Source organism: Chaetura pelagica, unplaced genomic scaffold (genome assembly GCF_000747805.2).
Source record: "Chaetura pelagica isolate M959 unplaced genomic scaffold, ChaPel_1.0 scaffold90, whole genome shotgun sequence".
In the NCBI taxonomy this organism is placed as follows: domain Eukaryota; kingdom Metazoa; phylum Chordata; class Aves; order Apodiformes; family Apodidae; genus Chaetura; species Chaetura pelagica.
In genome coordinates, this window is record NW_009953496.1 from 3351200 (window position 1) to 3369492 (window position 18293).

Sequence of the window (18293 nt, forward strand, 5' to 3'; positions counted from 1 at the left end):
TGAACCCAGTCCTTGGCTCCTCAGGGATTGCCAAAGGGCAGATTCAGAAAATTCTGGGTTGAAGTGTGAGTAAATACTTCAAGGGTTGGAGTGATGCTATAACTTAACACAAGGTCAGTTACTGCTCTGGGGATAGTGTATCTAAGGTTGAATAAAGCTGGTGAGCTGAATTGAGGTCATCTCTGATCATTGCTCTGTGCAACAGGTAAATGTATTAAGCTTTGTACCACAAACTTGGAAAACAGCTTCTTTACTTCTTATTTTATGAGCAGAAAGTTTAATGAGGGGACCTAATCCATATATAAACTGAAATGTTGACAACTGGCTTATTCTTAAGTTTTTAGAATGAGGAAAAAGTTGTTTCTGCAGTGAGCTGTTGCAGCAGCACTTGGCTGTGCTAGCTAACAGGTGAGATCTTTGCTATCAGACCTGTTGTTTTGATCTTGATCAAAATTAGTGGTGAATATAGCATAAGATTGGGTCATTTTGGTGCAATTCATACATGTCTGTTTTAACATCACAGAGGTGCATAACAGATCATGTAGAATTTGGAGCAAAAATCACATGTGAGACCCCATCCTTTATATTAATGCAAGATGTCTTTGCCTGACAAGTCAGTATTTTTTCCAAAGTCTAAAATGTCTTTCAAAAAAAAAAAAAAAAAAAAAAGCATCACTTTATACCTGGTGGTGATATTGTTGCACCAGTTATTGCATAGTACATAGTTACCAGTTTTTCATCTTGAGTGCTGTGGACACTAGGTCATATGGGATAGTTTGCGATGTATTTTTGATACAATGTATCAAAATAATTTACTGAGTTAAAAAAATTTTTTAATGTAATTTGTATTAATGTATGAAAATAATCTCATTGGCCATAAAGAAGCATAAAACACGTCATCCAGTGCAGTCACAGGAGCTTGAGCAGCATCTTAATGTTTCATAGTAATTTAGAAAAAAAACAAACAACAAACCAAACCTGGATTGAGATTGTTAAGAAATTGCTGTGCATGGCTATCATCACTGTGTCAGTTAAATCTTACTCTGATTTGCATTTAATGACATTTTTCCATGGTGTCCTAGCATTTGCTGTTAAAACAGCTTCTGTTGTTGTGAAAATGGCTCCATTTTCAGCCTGGGTCCCATAGCCTGCTGCTCCCAGCAGAGCTGCTTATCCTTCTTATCCTTCATCCAGGCAGGCTGCAGGAAAGCTGCACTGGAGGAGACATGTACTTACCTTTGAGAATTATTTTGTTATTTTCCCTTTTTTTAGTTTTATTTTGTTTTTTGATTATTTTTTTTAGTAGAAGCCTCTGGAAACATCAATACAGAGAAAAGACTATTAGACTGATATTCTTTATAAAGGCTGTCAGTAAATCTTATGTCTTGCTGGCTTTTTGTAGCTGTTGTAGGTTTTCTCCTTCCTGCATGGCTTCCTGGGTGCTGAGCAGTGTGTCTTGGTGTGCGTGCCCCGCACGGCACAGCTGAGTTAATCAGTGACTCTAGGGCTGCTTTGCACTGCTTACTTGATCACAGTGGTGCTCACCTTGACACGTAACAGGGGAGATGGACATCTCGAGTTGCTTTATATACAGGTTTCTTAGTCTAGAGCAGCTGCATGTCAGGTTCAGCTGAGCAGAGAGGCACCCATGTAATAGAGAGATTGATTCTTTTGCTGAGAAATTTTGCAATGGGTGTAGCTTACAGTATCAGAGGGTAAGTCTGTGCATGCTCTTAACACGTGGATTTATGTTTAAATGGTATGTAAATTTTCCACCCTAGTGGATTCTAAGTAGCAGTAGGTCAGTACTTACGTCACAGATTTCCTCAACGTCTTGCTGGGGAAAATGTCTTGCCTGAGGCAGAGATAGTAAAGCAGAATTTCTTTGTTTATAAAAATGTGTCCTAACAAATACTTTTCTTGTTTCAGCACTAATTATCAGTCAAAAATTAAATCTCACTGATCTATATATCTATAATATAAAATGGGCAGACAGGTTTGGTTTATGAATGTATAACTTGCATTGATGTTGATGTAAAAGACATTGCACTGAGATCATGCTGCTGAGGAAGCATCCACTTTCTGGGAAGTTTCTTTTTAGAGAGCAAACGGATTTTCCAGGAGGAAAATCAACAGGATTTGATTGAGCCTTGCTTTTCTTTTTCAGTCTTAGCTTCCCATTGATATTTGTTGGTTGGTTGGTTTGGGGGAGCTGGGTGACTTTTTGTTACTGTTTCTGTGCCGTTTCCTTCTGTAGAGGGAGATGTTGCTTTGTTGTGACTCCTGTTACTATCTAGTGTGTACCACCCTGTAGGTAATGTGGTCAAAGCTGAGATCTGGAAAAATTTGCAGCACAACTTGCTGGAGTCAGTTCCTATGTGATACTTCTGTGCACTTACACAGGACTTTGCAGAAAGGAGTGATGATTAAGATGGTCCGGATGCTAAAGATTCATTCTTCTGTTATCCCATTAATAGAATAGGTAACATAATTAATTAATTCCATTTGCTTCCAGTCATGGAAGCCTGATTGTGCTTGTATCTGTATTACCAGGATTCAGTCCCTCTTAATATAGACTATTACAGGGTTTCACTCCTGTGATCTAAATAACTCTTTTTGCCTGTTATCTGAGGTCTTTAGGGTCCTTCTGCCGAGGGTAAAGTACCATCCTGCAAGCACAACCTCTGCTCACTGTTCTTCTGTGTTCAGATATATTCACACACAGAGCTGACTGTGCCCAGTGTACTAAACAATAGAGTGGCGAGCATACTCCACAAAGCTTTTGTGTTACACCAATTGAATCACTTTGCTGTCATGATCTTTGTAATCTTTTGTACACTCCAAAATTAGTTTTCTACCGAATTAATATCCTTCACTATAAACTTTTATTTTTACATTTGTTTTGTGCCCTTTGTGTGTGTGTTACTTGAACATATTTGTAAGCATATTCACTTTGCTTTTAATCTAGCTACAGCTGAGTGGATTCCCTCTTTAATCAGAGTTCCCTCTTTCATTTTTTATTTGTCTCCTAGGTTGTGAGGTTTTTAGGGGGGAAAAAAAAGTTTTCTATTATCTTTTCCTTTTAAATAATTTATTTCTGGAGTGATTAACTTAAAGGTTTCTGAAGTTGTTCCTTTCTAAGCTGTATGTTTTATTGATGTTTCTCTGTTAGTGTATGACACACACATAAACGTGATCACCAAAACAGCTATTCAGTTCTAGGGTAAATTCCCTCCCAGCTGTCAAGTTGGCTGTAAGAGTGTTCTTCAACCAGTGTTTTTTTTCAATTTAAAAATTGTCTTTTTTTTTCAGTTTGGTAGCTTGGCAAAAGCACTATAGCATAATGCTGTAATTTTATTAACAGAGGAGGGATGCTCTGCATCCTCTTTCAAAATGATATCACTTCTGCAGTCACCTGTTTCTCATTTTATGCTGCTGCTTCTTAAATCTGGAGTGTCTGGATTTATTTAGCATCTGTCCATGGTAGAGAAAAACTTAGTTATGGACTATGTAAATAAACTGAGCATATACAGGTCTGTGGGGCCTGACAGGAAATACTCTGAGTGTACTGAGCAAGTTGGTTGATCTTATTGCAAGGCTGTTTTCTGTCATCTTTTGAAAGATGATTATCATTGAGAGAGGTCCTTAATAGTTACAAAAACAAACACTGCAACCTTCTCTGGAAAAGTCGAGGAGTGATTCGCTCCCTGTGTGAGAGCACAGGGCAGTCGGCTTCCCCTCAGTCCCCGAGAAGATGGTGAACCCTGTCCTTATGGATGCTGTTTCGAAGCACATGGAGGGCAAGAAGGGATCAGGAACAGCTATCATAGATTTACCAAGGGCAAATTGTTTTTCTACCAGCCAGGTAACTTTTCTGTTTAAGGTGGCTAGCTCTTTGAACACGGGAAGAGCGAGTGGTGGTTCTTTTACTATGACCTTAATAAGGCTTTCAACGCCAATCTCCCATAATATCCTTATAGCCAGATTGGAGAGATGTGACCTGGAAAGGTAGACTACCAGATGGGTGAAAAACTGACAGGATCATGGGGCTCAAAGAGTTGGTGGCTTGTCTGAGTGGCACGCAAGTGGCAGTGGTATTCCTTGGGGAATGATACTGTTTAATGCCTTCATCAGTGACATGGCCATGGGGACAGAATACACCTTTGCCATTTTGGGGAATTATGCCAAATCTGGGGAGTGTTCATACATTGGAGAGCAGAACTGCTGTTCAGAGGGACCTCAACAGGGAGGAATAAGCTGACAGAAATGTCAGGAAGTTTGAAAGAGGCACATGCAGACTTGCACACTTGGGGTGGGGCAGCCGCTGCAGTTGTACAGTCTAGGGGTGGGTTGCCTGGGGAGCAGCTCTGCAGAAAAGAAGCTGGGGGCATTGAAAGTCAGTGGTGTGTCTTGGCTGTAATGAAGGCTTCACTTCTTGCTGGCTTACTTAAGGAAGAGCATAGCCAACAGCCTGGATTGTGGTTATTCCCCTCTTCCTTTTGGACACAGGGTTTTAAGAAAAGGTGGGAGAGAAAAAAAGAAAAATGTACAATGGTGCCAGACCTTTCTCAGATCAGTGCTGCACCCACTGGAGGAAATTGTGATTAAACGGAAGGGAAGAACAACATGAGACTGGTTATGCGTGCCACAGCTTGCATGGAGAGATTGTGGAATCTCTGTTGGAGATTTTCACAACTACAAATGGAGAAGACTGCAACCTCCTTTAACTTGGAAGTTAGCTCTACTGTAAAGAAAATTTGGCCCAGATGATCTCCAGAGGTGCCTTACAACCTAAATGTGTTCTGTGATTCCGAAGTGAGAGTACGCTGCCCTCCTCCCACCTGCATGTACATGCTTTCAGCCTGATCTTAGCCAGACAGCAGCCAGTAGTTTTATTGCTCACAGAATCATAGAATAGTTTGGGTTGGAAGGGACCTGAAAGACCATCTAGTTCCAACCCCCCTGCATGGGCAGGGACACCTCTCCCTAGATCAGATTGCTCAGAGTCCATCTGGCCTGCCATTGACCAGGGATGAGACTTCCACAGCTTCCCTGGGCAGCCTATTCCAGTGTCTCACCACCCTCGCACTAAGGATTTCTTCCTGATGTCTAACCTAAATCACCACTCTTCCAGTTTTAATCCATTAGCCCTTGTCCTCTCACCACATGCGCTTGTAAAAAGTCCCTCCCCAGCTTTCCTGTAGCCCCTTCAGGTACTGGAAGGCTGCTATGAGGTCTCACCAGAGCCTTCTCCAGGCTGAACAACTCCAGCTCTCTTAGCCTGTCTTTATAAGAGAGGTGTTCCAGCGCTCTGATCATTATTTTTTTCATAGGGATTTGTAGGAATTAAATAGCTTTCCAGACTAGGAGAACTGCACATAAAATACATAGTGCTGAAGTTAAATGTCTCTTTCAGTTAAAACTCACATTTGCTGACAAAGAGATGATCATACTGCTCTTTCTGCAGCCTCTGGAAGCAAGTGAAGAGGATTAGGGCATGCTGAGTGGCACCTATTGATGTTGGAAAACTTCTGCAATTAGAAGAAAAGGCCTTGAAAAAGAGATTATTTTGCTTTTAGAAGTGCTTTCCACAGTTCCCTCTTTTTAGATATACACAAACTTGTGAGAAGCAATGTGATTGCTTACAAAGAAAGGGGAACCCTTGACAATGGGAGTGCAACCCTCTTTTAGCCTTTTCCAGGCAATTATTGGCAAGAACTATCCCAAAGACTTTTTGCACAGTACTATGCTGATCTCATGCGTGTGTGTGTTGTTGCAGAGGAACAAGTAGCAGCTAAAAATTTTACTTGGATATCAACATTAGCTTCCTTACTTGTTCCGGATCAAGGGGGGCTGCTGATACCTTAGGAACTAGTGTTGGGTGTCTACAAATTTAGGACAATTCTCCTCAAAAATGTATTTAGTTGTATGTATTAAAAATACTTCAAAGGTAAAGTTCTTATTTAATAACAAAAATTTAAACTCTGCGAGGGCATCTGCCAGCTGTGCACCACAGAAGTGTTTGTGAATGGGCAAAGGAGAAGAGAAATAACTGATGGCAACGCTGATTTTTTCCTTTTGCACAGTTAGAGGACATTTCCATGATGAAACAAAGTCAGTCCTTTATTCTTTCTGAGGGTGGTGGAAATTTGATTTAAATTTCTTGAGGCCAGCATGAGAGAAGCTCCTCCAAGTATCTCACTTTGCCTGTGAATTAGTGTAGCTGTCAGGAGCAGGCAACAATTTCAGGGTGGTCAATTTGTGTACTTAGAACTGACATTAGACTCTAGCCCTCTAGGAATGTAAGACAAAAAACGTAGACACAACTGGAGAAAATCTCTGCAGTTAAACTAGTGACCCTGAAGGGTATCCAACAATGTTGAAATAGTGTTTTAAGATAATTTGTGCACGCATATATATATATATATATAAATATATAAATACACACACACACGCATATATTCATATATAAATAAATACGCAAGTATCTTGAAATAATAGGGGGAAAATGTCTAAATTTCTCTAAGATTTTTCCTGGTTTGTATTGATCAAGGAGTTGCCTGACAAAACTTCCTAGTGACTAGAGAAAGATCCAGTGTCATAAGTACTTATTACCTTTCCATCTGCCCTCTTTAGTTATGGTTTCATTTTTGTTTTGCTAGCAGTTCAACTTCTTGTGCAGTATATCCACTATCATATTCATCTTTGAAATTCCATGTGGTCACTTTAATTTTAACACACTGCATAAATTCCTTCTTTAGAAAGTGCTTCACTGTTTGTTACAGATGTTGTCACAGAACATCTCTTAAAAGACAGTGATTGAGCGCTTACTTCATTTATGGAGCATAGAGCTGTTGCCTTGTGTGGTATGCAAGGGTGGATGGAAGTACATGAGTATCCTGTTTGTATGGTTCTTTGTCATTGGGCAAAACCTCAGGACTGCATGACAGTGCTGTGTTTATGGACCACTGCACAACAGTTGTCTACTCCTCTTCTGTTTACAGGGTGGATCACTTGTACACGTTTTTTGTTCAGTGGTCACCAGAAATATATGGGAAAGATGCCAAAGAGCAAGGCTTTGTTGTGGTAGAAAAGGAGGAACTTGACATGATAGACAACTTTTTCAGTGAGCCCACTACTAAAAGCTGGGAGGTGAGTGCTTTCTGCTGTTGTATAAACCATGTGCATATCAAGTGTCCATCTCTATTAAGAATCTCAGCACTTGCTCTTTTTATGATTTTATGGTGTTTCTTTATGACGCTTGCTGCTTCATGTAGAGGTCTCCTCAAGACTTGTATCTTCCTCACAAATATACTCATATTCCTTCAGTCTTCCTTTAATCTTGCCCTAGAAAGAGGAGTCAAACAACTCAGAGCTCTGTGGTGTGCAACCAGCAGAAGTTGTGTAAATATTTTGGTTATGGGATGTCAACCTTTTGCAAAACAATAAAAGTGTATGTTGTCGGTCTTGCTAAATTGGTGTTGTGTTTATATGCTATAAATAAAAGCTCCAAAATTTAGATGTACACATAAATACCAACAGACACTTGTGTATGTGATGTTGTGCCATACACTTGCTTCTCAGGTGCAAGCAGCAATACTGTTTTGAATATTAGTTGAAAGATGAATAGGCTTCAGACTGGGACTTTGGCTTTCTCCTATGGGGACTTTTGCAATCTGTCTTAACTACTTGGCATGCCTGTGTTTGTCATCTGTTTGCCTCTTGTGCATAAAAGCCTGGTTTCTAAGGGAAATTAACTCACAGACATTTAAATTTAATTAATTAATTTATTTCTAAATGCTGAAGCACTTGCTGTGCTAAGGATATGGGTTAAATTTAAAAACAAATAAATCCCTAAGTGGGAAATGTCTTGATGGTGATCTCAAAAGTGATCTGATTCTTTGTCTTCTACTCTCTAAAAAAAATCTATGGGCCTTTTCTTTTTTAATATAATTATTTTTTTCAGCATTTCTGTCTTCAAAGGATGTTGTCCTGTTCAAAAGCAGAACTCAGGATTGCAACTTGTCATTTGAAGTGTAGCTACATCACCTCTAAGTCCAAAAAGCTTTTATTTTTACAGTTTTGTAGTTTTTTAATGTTGTTCTGTAAACTGGAAGATGGAAAAAAAAAAGAATCTTAATTCCTTGTTTTGCTTAGAGCTGAGTGCATTCATATATTGCACTAGATTTCACTGTTCGTTTGTTATTTGCATGCCATTTTCATAAAACCAAACTAAAGGAGGAGGGCCAGTGATCCAAGAACAGAACTGAGAGAGATCTGGCCACACTGGGAAGTTTTCTGTCATTGTTTTATTTAAATATGTACTGAGAGAAGAATTAGCTGGCAACAGCTTCTTAAAGGTCTGTCTTTTTAATATATTCAAGCTTAACAAAGTGAAAGTAGATCTTCCAGGAAGTTTCTGTGGAAATTCCTAATTTGGGCAGGCATGTTTACTGTAGAAGTCTCACTCTCCCTTGTGGGGAAACAGAAAGTGTGGTTTTAGAGAAGCATATAAGCAGTTTTATCACAGCGTGCCACGAGCAGTAGCCATCTGTCATCCTCGTGGGCAAGAGCTCTTGCCACTAAAGCAGAGAAGTGTAGTGGGTACTGCAGAATAAACTGGTAGATGATGAAAGGGAAACAAATGCCTTTGAATATTCGAATTATTTACTGTGCCAGACCTGACCAGGAGGAACCTTTTGTGGAGGTATGTTGAACTGTCCCTGTTTGAACAGCATGGATCTGATACAGCACTTCAGTCTGAGTAAAAAATGTGCTCCATACCCAGATCAGTTTTAACAGGGTATTTCCATCCCAGATAGATTGCTTTTTGAGTCCTGTATAATCTTTACAATATTTTATAGATCCAGTTTCTGGGGTAATTGATTATTTTCATTTGTTTCTACTTTTGTGTGGTCTGTAAATACCTGATTTTATATATTTATTTATTTATTTTGCAATTGTTGACTTTGAACTTTAGTTATAGACTGAATAGTTATCTATGTAGTGAAGAGGGGGACTTGGCTAGTTTTGGAGTTGATCTGCTATTTACAGCCGTATTAATAGCTTTTCCATGGTTGCCTACATTTGAGTTTGGTTGCATTTTGCTACAGATACCTGTTGTTGGTTGATTTACTGTGATACTTCCCATGACCACCCCCACCCCAGCCCCTGTCTCCTGGAGGGAGACAATTCTTAGAAAACAGTGTTTGAAAGAGGAATTTGGTACTTTTTGATATAAGGTGAAGGTGGTGTTAATTTAAAAACAAATAAAGAAAAATAATGGCCTGGGAGATGAGGAGGGAGGGAAAATATTCAGGAGGTGAAAAAAAGAACAAGGATAAAACCAGACCATTTCCCTTTGACAGTTTGTTGTTTGGGTTTTTTTTTAAATTGATCTTAATTTTACAGTGCAAACTGAAATTGGCCATATGAAAAATTTTCCAGCACAGAATTCCCTCCAGTCTCAGAAGACCCAGGACTAAATCCCACTGAGCTTGGGCCTGAGGGGCAGGATGCAGCTGTACAGCTCTTCCGGTACCACCAGCAGCAATACCTGTATTGCCCAGGTGCATGTAACAAGGTGCTGATTCTGCAGACCAGATTTTGCTTTGTGGTGGTCCTTCCCATCTTCTCCAAACCCTGCTGTGTGTGTTGAAGCACCAGTGCCCAGGTGCCCTGCTTGGGGCAGCTGCCCTGGGCTCAGCTCTAGGCATCTGCCGATTAATGTGGGCGGGATGTGTGTGCAGTGGATGTGTTGCTCACATCCTACTGGGGGTGCTAGGTGTGACTGATGGTATTACGACATTGTCCTACCCATGGTGAACTTCTCACCTGACCTAGACTTCATGAAAAGCTCCTTCTCTGTGCTCTGGTTAAATCTGCACCTGGAATTAGTCCAGTGGATTTCTTTCTTGACTGTGGGCCAGGAGTGTGAAGTCCAGGCACTTCCTGGCAGTTGTCTTGGCTGTTCAGCTTCTTCAAGTTCAAGCAGTGATCATGGAGGTACAGAAAAGTTATGCAAAAGTTTTTCCATGTGAAATGTAAAAGTGTTTTTGGAGTCATATTTGCAGGAAGGTGTGGGGCAATGCTGTGGTGTGCCCTGCAGCCATATCTACAGGTTCCTGTTCCAAGATAAGACCCCTGTGATATGTTCGTGGAAGAAAGGCGGTTGAAGGTTTCCTTATGGTTGTGTAGTTAGGCCTCCTTGCTTCCCCTTTTTCTTTCTCATCAGTCCAGACTCTTGAGCTCTTGCTGTTGCTTGCTGTTTGCCATGGTGGCACTGAGCCCTAGTTAAATCTCTGCTGCCAAAGCCAAGGCTCCTGTTGCTCACTAAGCGCCTCAAGCTGTGCTGAGGGGTTAGCAGCTTTCCAGCTGTGCTAGATGATGCTCTCTGCCAGCCAGAAGGCCAAGCACCCCAGAAGCAGCTCACTGGGAGCTGGGACCAGTGTCCTTCTCTCTATGAGGACCTCTAGGCACTGTGGGTGCTGCTAGCCCGGGAGGTCCTACCCTGCACCACTTTTGGGCTTCTGCTTGCTGCCTGTGCTGCATGGTATTCCAAGTTTGTCCCCTCTTTCAGAACCTCGTAGGCTGCTGTATCCCTTTGTAGATGAGCATTAAGCATATGGACAACAAAATATTCTCATTTTGTTTCCAGCTTTATGGGAAAAGGTAGTGTGGCTCACCTGTAGTTGCTGGAGAGAAGTCTGTGTTTTGTTTTATAAGAGCATTGTTGTCAGACCTGAGTCAAATGGTGACAGTATTTAAACTCAAAGCTGACGATAGAAAAAGATATATGCTCTCACCTTTTAAAATACTGCAAAGCACTAATAAATAGAAGTTTCCAAAGTCCAAGAGCTATTTGATCATTTTCAACTAAGAATGTATTTTGTAAAGACCTTGACTCTCAGAATGAGTATTTCAAAGAACTTACATAAACTGGATGCCCGAAATCTTACTCAGTATCTTTTGTACAAGCCAGAACTTTGAAATACATGTTCAAGTTGATTTACATTTTTACTACTTTGCTATATTCACTCTTTTTCAGTTTGTATACACAAAACCATGTCTGAGTGAGTAAAGAAAACTGGGGGAAAGCTGCTGTTTTAATAAAAAGGAGAAATGGAATTTTAAACTTTTTTACATTCTTGTGCATTAGCACCTGAGAAGATAATTAATATACTCAACTAGCTGCACTACAGAAAACAAAGAAGTTTTGTGTCCTACTCATTTAGACTCCCACAAGACATCTAGTTCAGCTGTGCATAGTGTGCCTCAGAAAAAGTAGGTACAGTTTAGCCTTCTGACTTGGAACCAAGTAAGTCGGAGACTGACCACACAATGTCACCTTGCTATTTCAATGTTTATTAATCCCAAAGGACTCTATAGCTGTGGGAGGCCACCAGGTCATGAAAAAATTCTGGCCATACTGTCTCAAAGATAGCTTACCAGTTAAGATTTTCCCCATTTGGTTAAGGCTGGCTGTGCTTGATACAACCATATGGTGAGTTTGCTCCACACAGTGTAACAGTTGAGGAGTATGTTGTTTTAAATTGATTTGCTTCAACAGAGGATTGACAGCATGAGAGTTATGCTTTAAGTTGGACACTTATTTTCTTGCCTTAGATCATTACTGTAGAAGAAGCAAAACGACGGAAGAGCTTTTGCAGTTACTATGAAGAAGAAGAAGATGATACTTTGCCTGTCCTAAAGCATCACAGTGCTCTCCTGGAGAATATGCACATAGAACAGGTATAGCTAGAAAAACCTCAACTTACTTGTTAGCTGTGGTGCTGTCTCTGCAGACTGTGGGACATTCTGCCTTCTGGAGGCAATAGCAATGCTTTTTAAGAGTTTGGAAAGTATTTGGTATGTTGGAATGTCCTTGAGCAAGGTCCTGTTTGCCGCAGTGTTGGCTCACCTGGGAGCTTATTTTTGTGTCTTGCAACTCTGAAGTTAAGAGTTGTGATTTTGAGGACTGGCAACTCTTTCAGTGCACAGAGAGGCAGCGCCAGTTTTGAAATCTCTTTCACAGGAAGTGTGACTGCAAGCAGCTGGGCTCGGAGTACAAGGCCACATGCATGTGGCACATGTTAAGCTGCTGGCATCAGCCACTCCTTTGACAGTAATTTTTTGGCTCAGAAGCCCCATGCAGAAAGAAAGTCATCTGGGACACCACTTGTGACCCAACCTGCTGAATATGTAACCATTTCCCCTGTTGATTGCCCAGCTTGCCCGCTGCTTGCCCGCACGAGTGCAGGGATATCCGTGGCGGCTTGCGTACAGTACCCTGGAGCACGGGACTAGCCTGAAGACCCTGTACCGTAAATCAGCATCTCTTGACAGTCCAGTTCTCCTTGTCATCAAGGATATGGACAACCAGGTAAGGAGTGCTTGTCCTGGGGGGGTTGGGCTGAAAGAACAACTTTTTATAAAGTGATCATTATGAAGTGCTAGTTACACTGTGAAGTGACATCACACCAAAATAAGACACTGGTGTTTTGTATTTTCTGCTGCAGGAACCAAACTTCCAGGCAGTGTAGTACATCAGCACTAATAGAAATATATCCTCCCCCAGCTTCAGAATTGCAATGAGTGCTCCTTGTAACAGTGCACATGGAAGTATCTTCCTTAGGGATCTCAGTTAATGAGATGTCACAAATAATGCCTCTGTCGAGGTCCAGTACTTCAGTAGCTCCTGGAGTCAGCATTCATGTTGCCATTGTTGTCATCTAGCTTTTACCTTGCAGGACACAGAAGATTTGCAAGAGTACTTGCTTGTCTGATGTACTTTAGTAGTTGGTTTTCTTCTAACATGAAACACCAGCTCAGTTGTTCTCTAGAAAGTATTTTGAAATGTTTGAGGTTTTTTTCTCTTGAATTTTGCACTGTCCTCAAAAGTAGTTTGATCATTTTGTTCTGACAGATATTTGGAGCATATGCTACACATCCCTTCAGGTTTAGTGACCATTACTATGGCACTGGCGAAACATTCCTCTACACATTTAGTCCAAATTTCAAGGTAAGTTAGTGTTCGCTTTCTCAAGTAAAAAAAACAAGAGAAGTGCTACTGAAGCATCCCTTAATGTTTCATGTCTTATGCGTTTTTCAGTATTAAGAACATTGTTCCTTTTTAGCAGACTGCCTGTTGATTTAGACATGCAAGCAGAATTTTGAAAAGGATTAGTGTGCCTTGTTAATAGTTTTAAATATGTGTTGTTCCTTTACTTTCTACCTACTACCTCTTCCTCCTCCCACTTCGAGAAAAAAAATTAATAAAATATGGCCACGCCAAAAATACCTCCTAAGAGTAGGTCCCCAGTAGTTTTAGAGTGTAAGAATCCTTGCAGTCCAAATATTTTTTTTAATTATATTTTTTTTTCCCCCTCCACAGGTATTCAAATGGAGTGGAGAGAACACCTACTTCATCAATGGAGACACCAGCTCTCTGGAGCTTGGAGGCGGAGGGTGAGTGAATGTTTGTTTTAATATAATGTAGCTATTTGTTTATTCATGAGAATGGGGACAAAGGTAGTTGCAAGAAAACTAATCGGTAAAATGGCTGAACTTTTAGTAAACTGCTTAGGGCAGATACCTCAGCAATCTGATTTTTTAGGTGTTTTAGGTAGATACACGTCTCATTGCTGAAGAGGTTTGCCACTAGAAGATAATACCTAGTGGAAGTTTTGCCATCAGCTTCTAAGGTTTCTCACATGGTCCCTACTAAATTGTCATTATTCTGTTGCTACACAGAGCAAGGATACAGCCAGTCCTTAATCAGGTCCTAGATTTCACAGGTCAGTGGGTGTGAAACCAAGGGCTAAGGCAACTAACTGAAGCTGACTGCAGGCTGCACCATGGGACATTTGAGCATGGTTTGCATTGGGAATGTATAAACACTCCTCAACCAGAAAGAGCTGTGTCCGCATCCAGACAGCCAAGGAAGGGACCCTGATGTCTGCGCCCTGGTGTCAAGTCACAGCCAGTGGTGTGAACAGCCAAATGGCAGGGGGGCCAGGGGTGCACACTCAGTCCTGTGCTCTGCCCTGCTCCCTGGCATAAACAGAAGCGGGAGGACTGCCCTGCGAGCTCCTTGCAAGCGCTTTGCCACGACTGAGCTCTTCACATGATGTCTAAGAGCTCCTCAGAATTACCTAGATTCCCCTGTACCACTCCTCTGGTTGTTTCTGCAGATTCCAGTATTGTTACTTTTATATGTGATGTGAAAATCGTTGTATATTTCTTTTTTAGTGGCCGGTTTGGCTTGTGGTTAGATGCAGATTTGTATCATGGGCGAAGCAACTCCTGCAGCACCTTCAATAATGACATCTTATCTAAGAAAGAAGATTTCATAATACAAGATGTAGAAGTATGGACATTTGAATGAAATACTGACTGCCTTAAGGACTGGATCCATTGGGCACTTTAAAAGCTAACCAGAAGGTGCAGGCTGCCTCAGAACGTTACACGCTTTTTCCTCAAGTTTGTACCAGAGCATGACTGTGCAAAAAACCCAACTAACCAACCCAAGAGAAGGCAGAGCTGGTTTTGAGAAGCAGTAAGAGATCAGTCTGAAGTGTTTTTTTACTTCCTCCTCCAAGACTTCTCCATTAAAGATATGATGCTTATGAAAACATTCATGGTGTATAAGTTGAAAACTTTTTCTGTAACTGTGAAAAAGATCCTGTGGGAAAACAGTAACTAGTACATTCCATGTGTATTTATGTTCAATGTACAAATGCTAACCAAAAATAAAAAGTTACTTTACCAAAATCTACAGCATACTGTTTGCCATGGAAAAGAATCAGAAATAGGTGTACACAACACTTAAGGGAACATGTTTTTAAAATCTTTTTATTTATTGTTATTGTATAGCAGAAATTTTTTTTTTTTTGTAAATGTGTTAGCTATGAGTTTTTTCTTTTAATGTTTCAAATCTCAATATGATAAATAATTACTATTCAGGTAGGTTTCTTGCACAGTGGCATTTATTCTGAATCAATTTATTTGATTTCTGAAGTTAATTTTTATATTTTTATTTTGTAAATGGGATTTGGGTTTTATTTTACCCAAATTAGAGAGTTTGTATTCTGGCAGAAACACTTGAGTGCATAATTCTATTTTATTTTTTTTTTTCCCTGAGATGAGGGAGAAGGTGGATAGTGGTTCTTACTAACTCAGCTGCCACATTCTCGTTAATAGGTAATTATTTGGGCAGTGTATGGAGACAGTGGGCAAACTGCCACCTGGTGTAGACTGTATCAGCTCTGTTGCAGCCAAGAGAATTGGGACAGCATGCTCTGAGCATCTGCCCTAGTATTATTTGAATGTTTACAAAGGACATCTCTAGGAGACGATTGTTTTTCTGTATCACCACCAAATGATTCAAAATAAGCCACCCACTGTAGCTATGGTTCTTTACAAATTGAAGAATAACTGCTTTGTTAAGGAGAAAGTACAATTGAGATTTAGAAAAGAATGTTATTTCCCTAACAGGCCAAATCATGTTGGTGTAACACTTGTTTTCTTAGTAATTATACATATGGTTTCCTTCCTGAAAAAGACTTGAATCAACAGGTTGGTTTGGGATTCGTCACACAACTAAATATTATTCTTTGTTTTTCATGAAATAATCAAATATATCTCTCCACTCCCCTCCTTCAGTACTGAAGATAAGAGACTCCATGTTACAAAATGAAAGTGGTGGTAAATGTGGCAGAGGACTGGCCATCTTCACTGTTTGCTAAAGATTTCTCCTTTCCCATTAAGCTGTGGTTTTGTTTACACAATCCAGACCCAACCAGCATCACGACACTGTCCTGTCCTTAGACTTGAATGTGTCATTGTCCTGAGAAAGGCAGTTTTCAGAAATGATAGTGTGTTTCCATGCATTAAAACAGTACAGTCTAATTTTTAAATATTAACTGAGTAATACAACTCAACTTAGTCACCACTCTGCCCTTTTTGAATAGATTATTAAAAAAAAAAAAAAAAAGACCCAAATGGTTTTCTTTCACAAGCATTACTAAATCTTGATCCTACACAGCAATGTCACAGTCTAAAAACCAATGCTATATACAGTAAGCCTGTAACACGCTGCACGTGAACTTTTCACACTTCCCTCCTGTGTGGTCTACTACAGCCATAAGGAAAATTCTTACTGGTAACCCTGTAAAAGATTTTGGAAGTTGCTAACAGCATAAAGCTTTGAAGATACCAGGAATGTCTAATATGGTAGCTGACCACTTAATAGTTGAAAAAAAAGAAACAAACCCAAACCAGCCAAGGTGAACATTTTACATGCATTTCACTATTGCTACCTACAACTTACGCCATTATATTATCCTTGTCAGAGCATATCTATGGTCTATATTCAAACCAGTGTTGTTCAATCAAAATTCTGTGACCCTTGAAACTATGAATATTGAATATATGTAATGCAGTGCTATCACCATATTTTCAATAAAGGAATTTATGCATTCAGAAAATTGTTACAGCTGTTTTATCTTATTAGCATATTTTGGTACATTTTAAAAATGAAAGGATGCTGCTTAAGTTAAAGGTTATGGTTTCAAAAAGAGAATTCCAGCCATATCACATCTTAAAAACATGGCTATGGAGATGGGAGGTTCTGAGGACTGTTCCTTTTGTGTGTGGTATGGCATGTCCTAAAGTAGATCTGTTTAAGTTCACTCTGAGACGGACTGTGACAAAGGGCTAAGAAACACCAGCAGAGTTCAACAGTTAACTTCGTAGCTCCAGTTTCTACTCTCAGCTGTAGAGAATGACATGTATTCCCTCATCATTTTTGCCTAACCTGTTCCCAGAAGTCAAAAGTTAAGTCTACCTCATTTTTGTATGCACCCTTTTTTTGTTGCTAAAGACTTCCTGTATTCTTTCTGTCCAAGCAAGACAAAGGCACAAAGTGCCTTAAAAAGTGGTTGGTTCTTGGCTTTTATAGGTTCTGTGCTATACAGAGGTGGTATTATTAAAAAGGAAACTACGATAAAGCATGAAATGGAACAGGTTTTCTGTGAACCTTGCTTTGAGTCAAACGGTGGTAAGAATTTTGTTCAAGTAAGAGGAAAATTGTGGTCACTAGTAATTTTTCTGAGGAAGAGCAGAAGCTTGTTCTTGCAACACAATAAGACTTGTAAGTACCCAGGTAAGTGCAGATGTTCAATATTGTGCTGGTTTCAGTGCAGTCTTTGCACTGGATGTGTTGTACAAAACTGGCTTTGGGGCAAAGTAAAACCCCGTTAATTTCAGAATAGTCTCCATGTGTAAATTTCACTGCTTGTTTGTAGCAGAGAGAAGGAGCAGGATAAGATCATTGGAAACTTGATTGCCTTGTGCTCTGCAGCTCATCACTTGCTGACAAATTAGCTTCTTCAGGTGGAATAGCTGTGTCCTGTTTGTAAAGCACAGCTTGCACGCTCTGAAACAAACGCATTTTTGAAAAACATTGTTCTGAATTTTGCAACTTGGTATCTCTTTAAACCTTATGACCACTTGTCTGTGGGACAAGTACTTTGTGCCATTTGGGCTGCACAAGCAACATGAATTCTGTGATCAATGAGACACTGGAACAGGTTGCCCAGAGAGGTGGTAGATGCCCCATCCGTGGAAACATTCAAGATTGGGTTGGATGGGGCTCTGAGCAGCCTGATCTAGTTGAAGATGTCCTTGCAGGGGGATTGGACTAGAGACTTTTGAAGGTCCCTTCCAACCCAAACCATTCTATGATTCTGTGAATTGAACGAGCTCAGAATGCACTTAATTTTATTCCCAGTTTGTGCCTTTTTCTTTCTTTTTTTTTTAGTGGAAGCTGATGTTGAGGAGACCTTCATCTACTTAGATTGATACTTCAGTGCTGGGATTCAGCCTGTGGCTCAAGGTCTGTTTCAAAGCACTGAGGGAATTCAGAGTTTCACCCTCCTAGAAGAGCCTCTCCATGTCAGGGGTAAATCTAATAATAGAATCACTTAGTCTCAAAGGTGATTTCCAATCTATCGAGTCCAGCTGTTAACCCAGCACACTGCCAAGTCCACCACTGACCCATACCCTTAAGACATCTATCTACATGTTTTCTAAACCCCTCCAGGAGCGGTGACTGAGCCGCCTCCCCTGTTTCAGCGCCTCACCCTTTCGGCGAAGAGCTTGTTCCTATTACCCAGTGTAAACCCCTCCTGGCACAACCTGAGGCCACGTCCTCTTGTCCTGCTGCCTGTGTTTGGGGAGAAGAGACTGACCCACCTCCTGGGGAGCGGTGGGGCAGCCGGGGCACCCTCAGC

General features: G+C 40.5%; 2 protein-coding genes across 4 annotated transcripts in view; both read left to right on the forward strand.

Annotated features, from left to right (window-relative positions):
- NCOA7 (nuclear receptor coactivator 7) overlaps positions 1 to 14971 on the forward strand; it is a 49561-nt gene extending 34590 nt beyond the window's left edge. For 2 of the 3 annotated variants that reach the window (XM_009999105.1, XM_009999106.1), the window contains exons 9-14: positions 7005 to 7152; positions 11626 to 11751; positions 12230 to 12382; positions 12926 to 13021; positions 13394 to 13467; positions 14251 to 14971. In XM_009999105.1, coding sequence (XP_009997407.1) covers positions 7005 to 7152; positions 11626 to 11751; positions 12230 to 12382; positions 12926 to 13021; positions 13394 to 13467; positions 14251 to 14386 — 733 coding nt within the window. In that variant the 3' untranslated portion in view covers positions 14387 to 14971. Of the gene's footprint in view, positions 1 to 7004; positions 7153 to 8629; positions 8708 to 11625; positions 11752 to 12229; positions 12383 to 12925; positions 13022 to 13393; positions 13468 to 14250 lie in introns of those variants that run through there. The other variant, XM_009999108.1, reaches the window with a different exon arrangement.
- A 2587-nt stretch (positions 14972 to 17558) lies between these two features.
- Positions 17559 to 18293, forward strand: part of HINT3 (histidine triad nucleotide binding protein 3) — a 5008-nt gene continuing 4273 nt past the window's right edge. The window contains exon 1 of the mRNA XM_009999211.1: positions 17559 to 17591. Within this exon, the coding sequence (XP_009997513.1) occupies positions 17559 to 17591 (33 nt within the window). The remainder of the gene's footprint in view (positions 17592 to 18293) is intronic.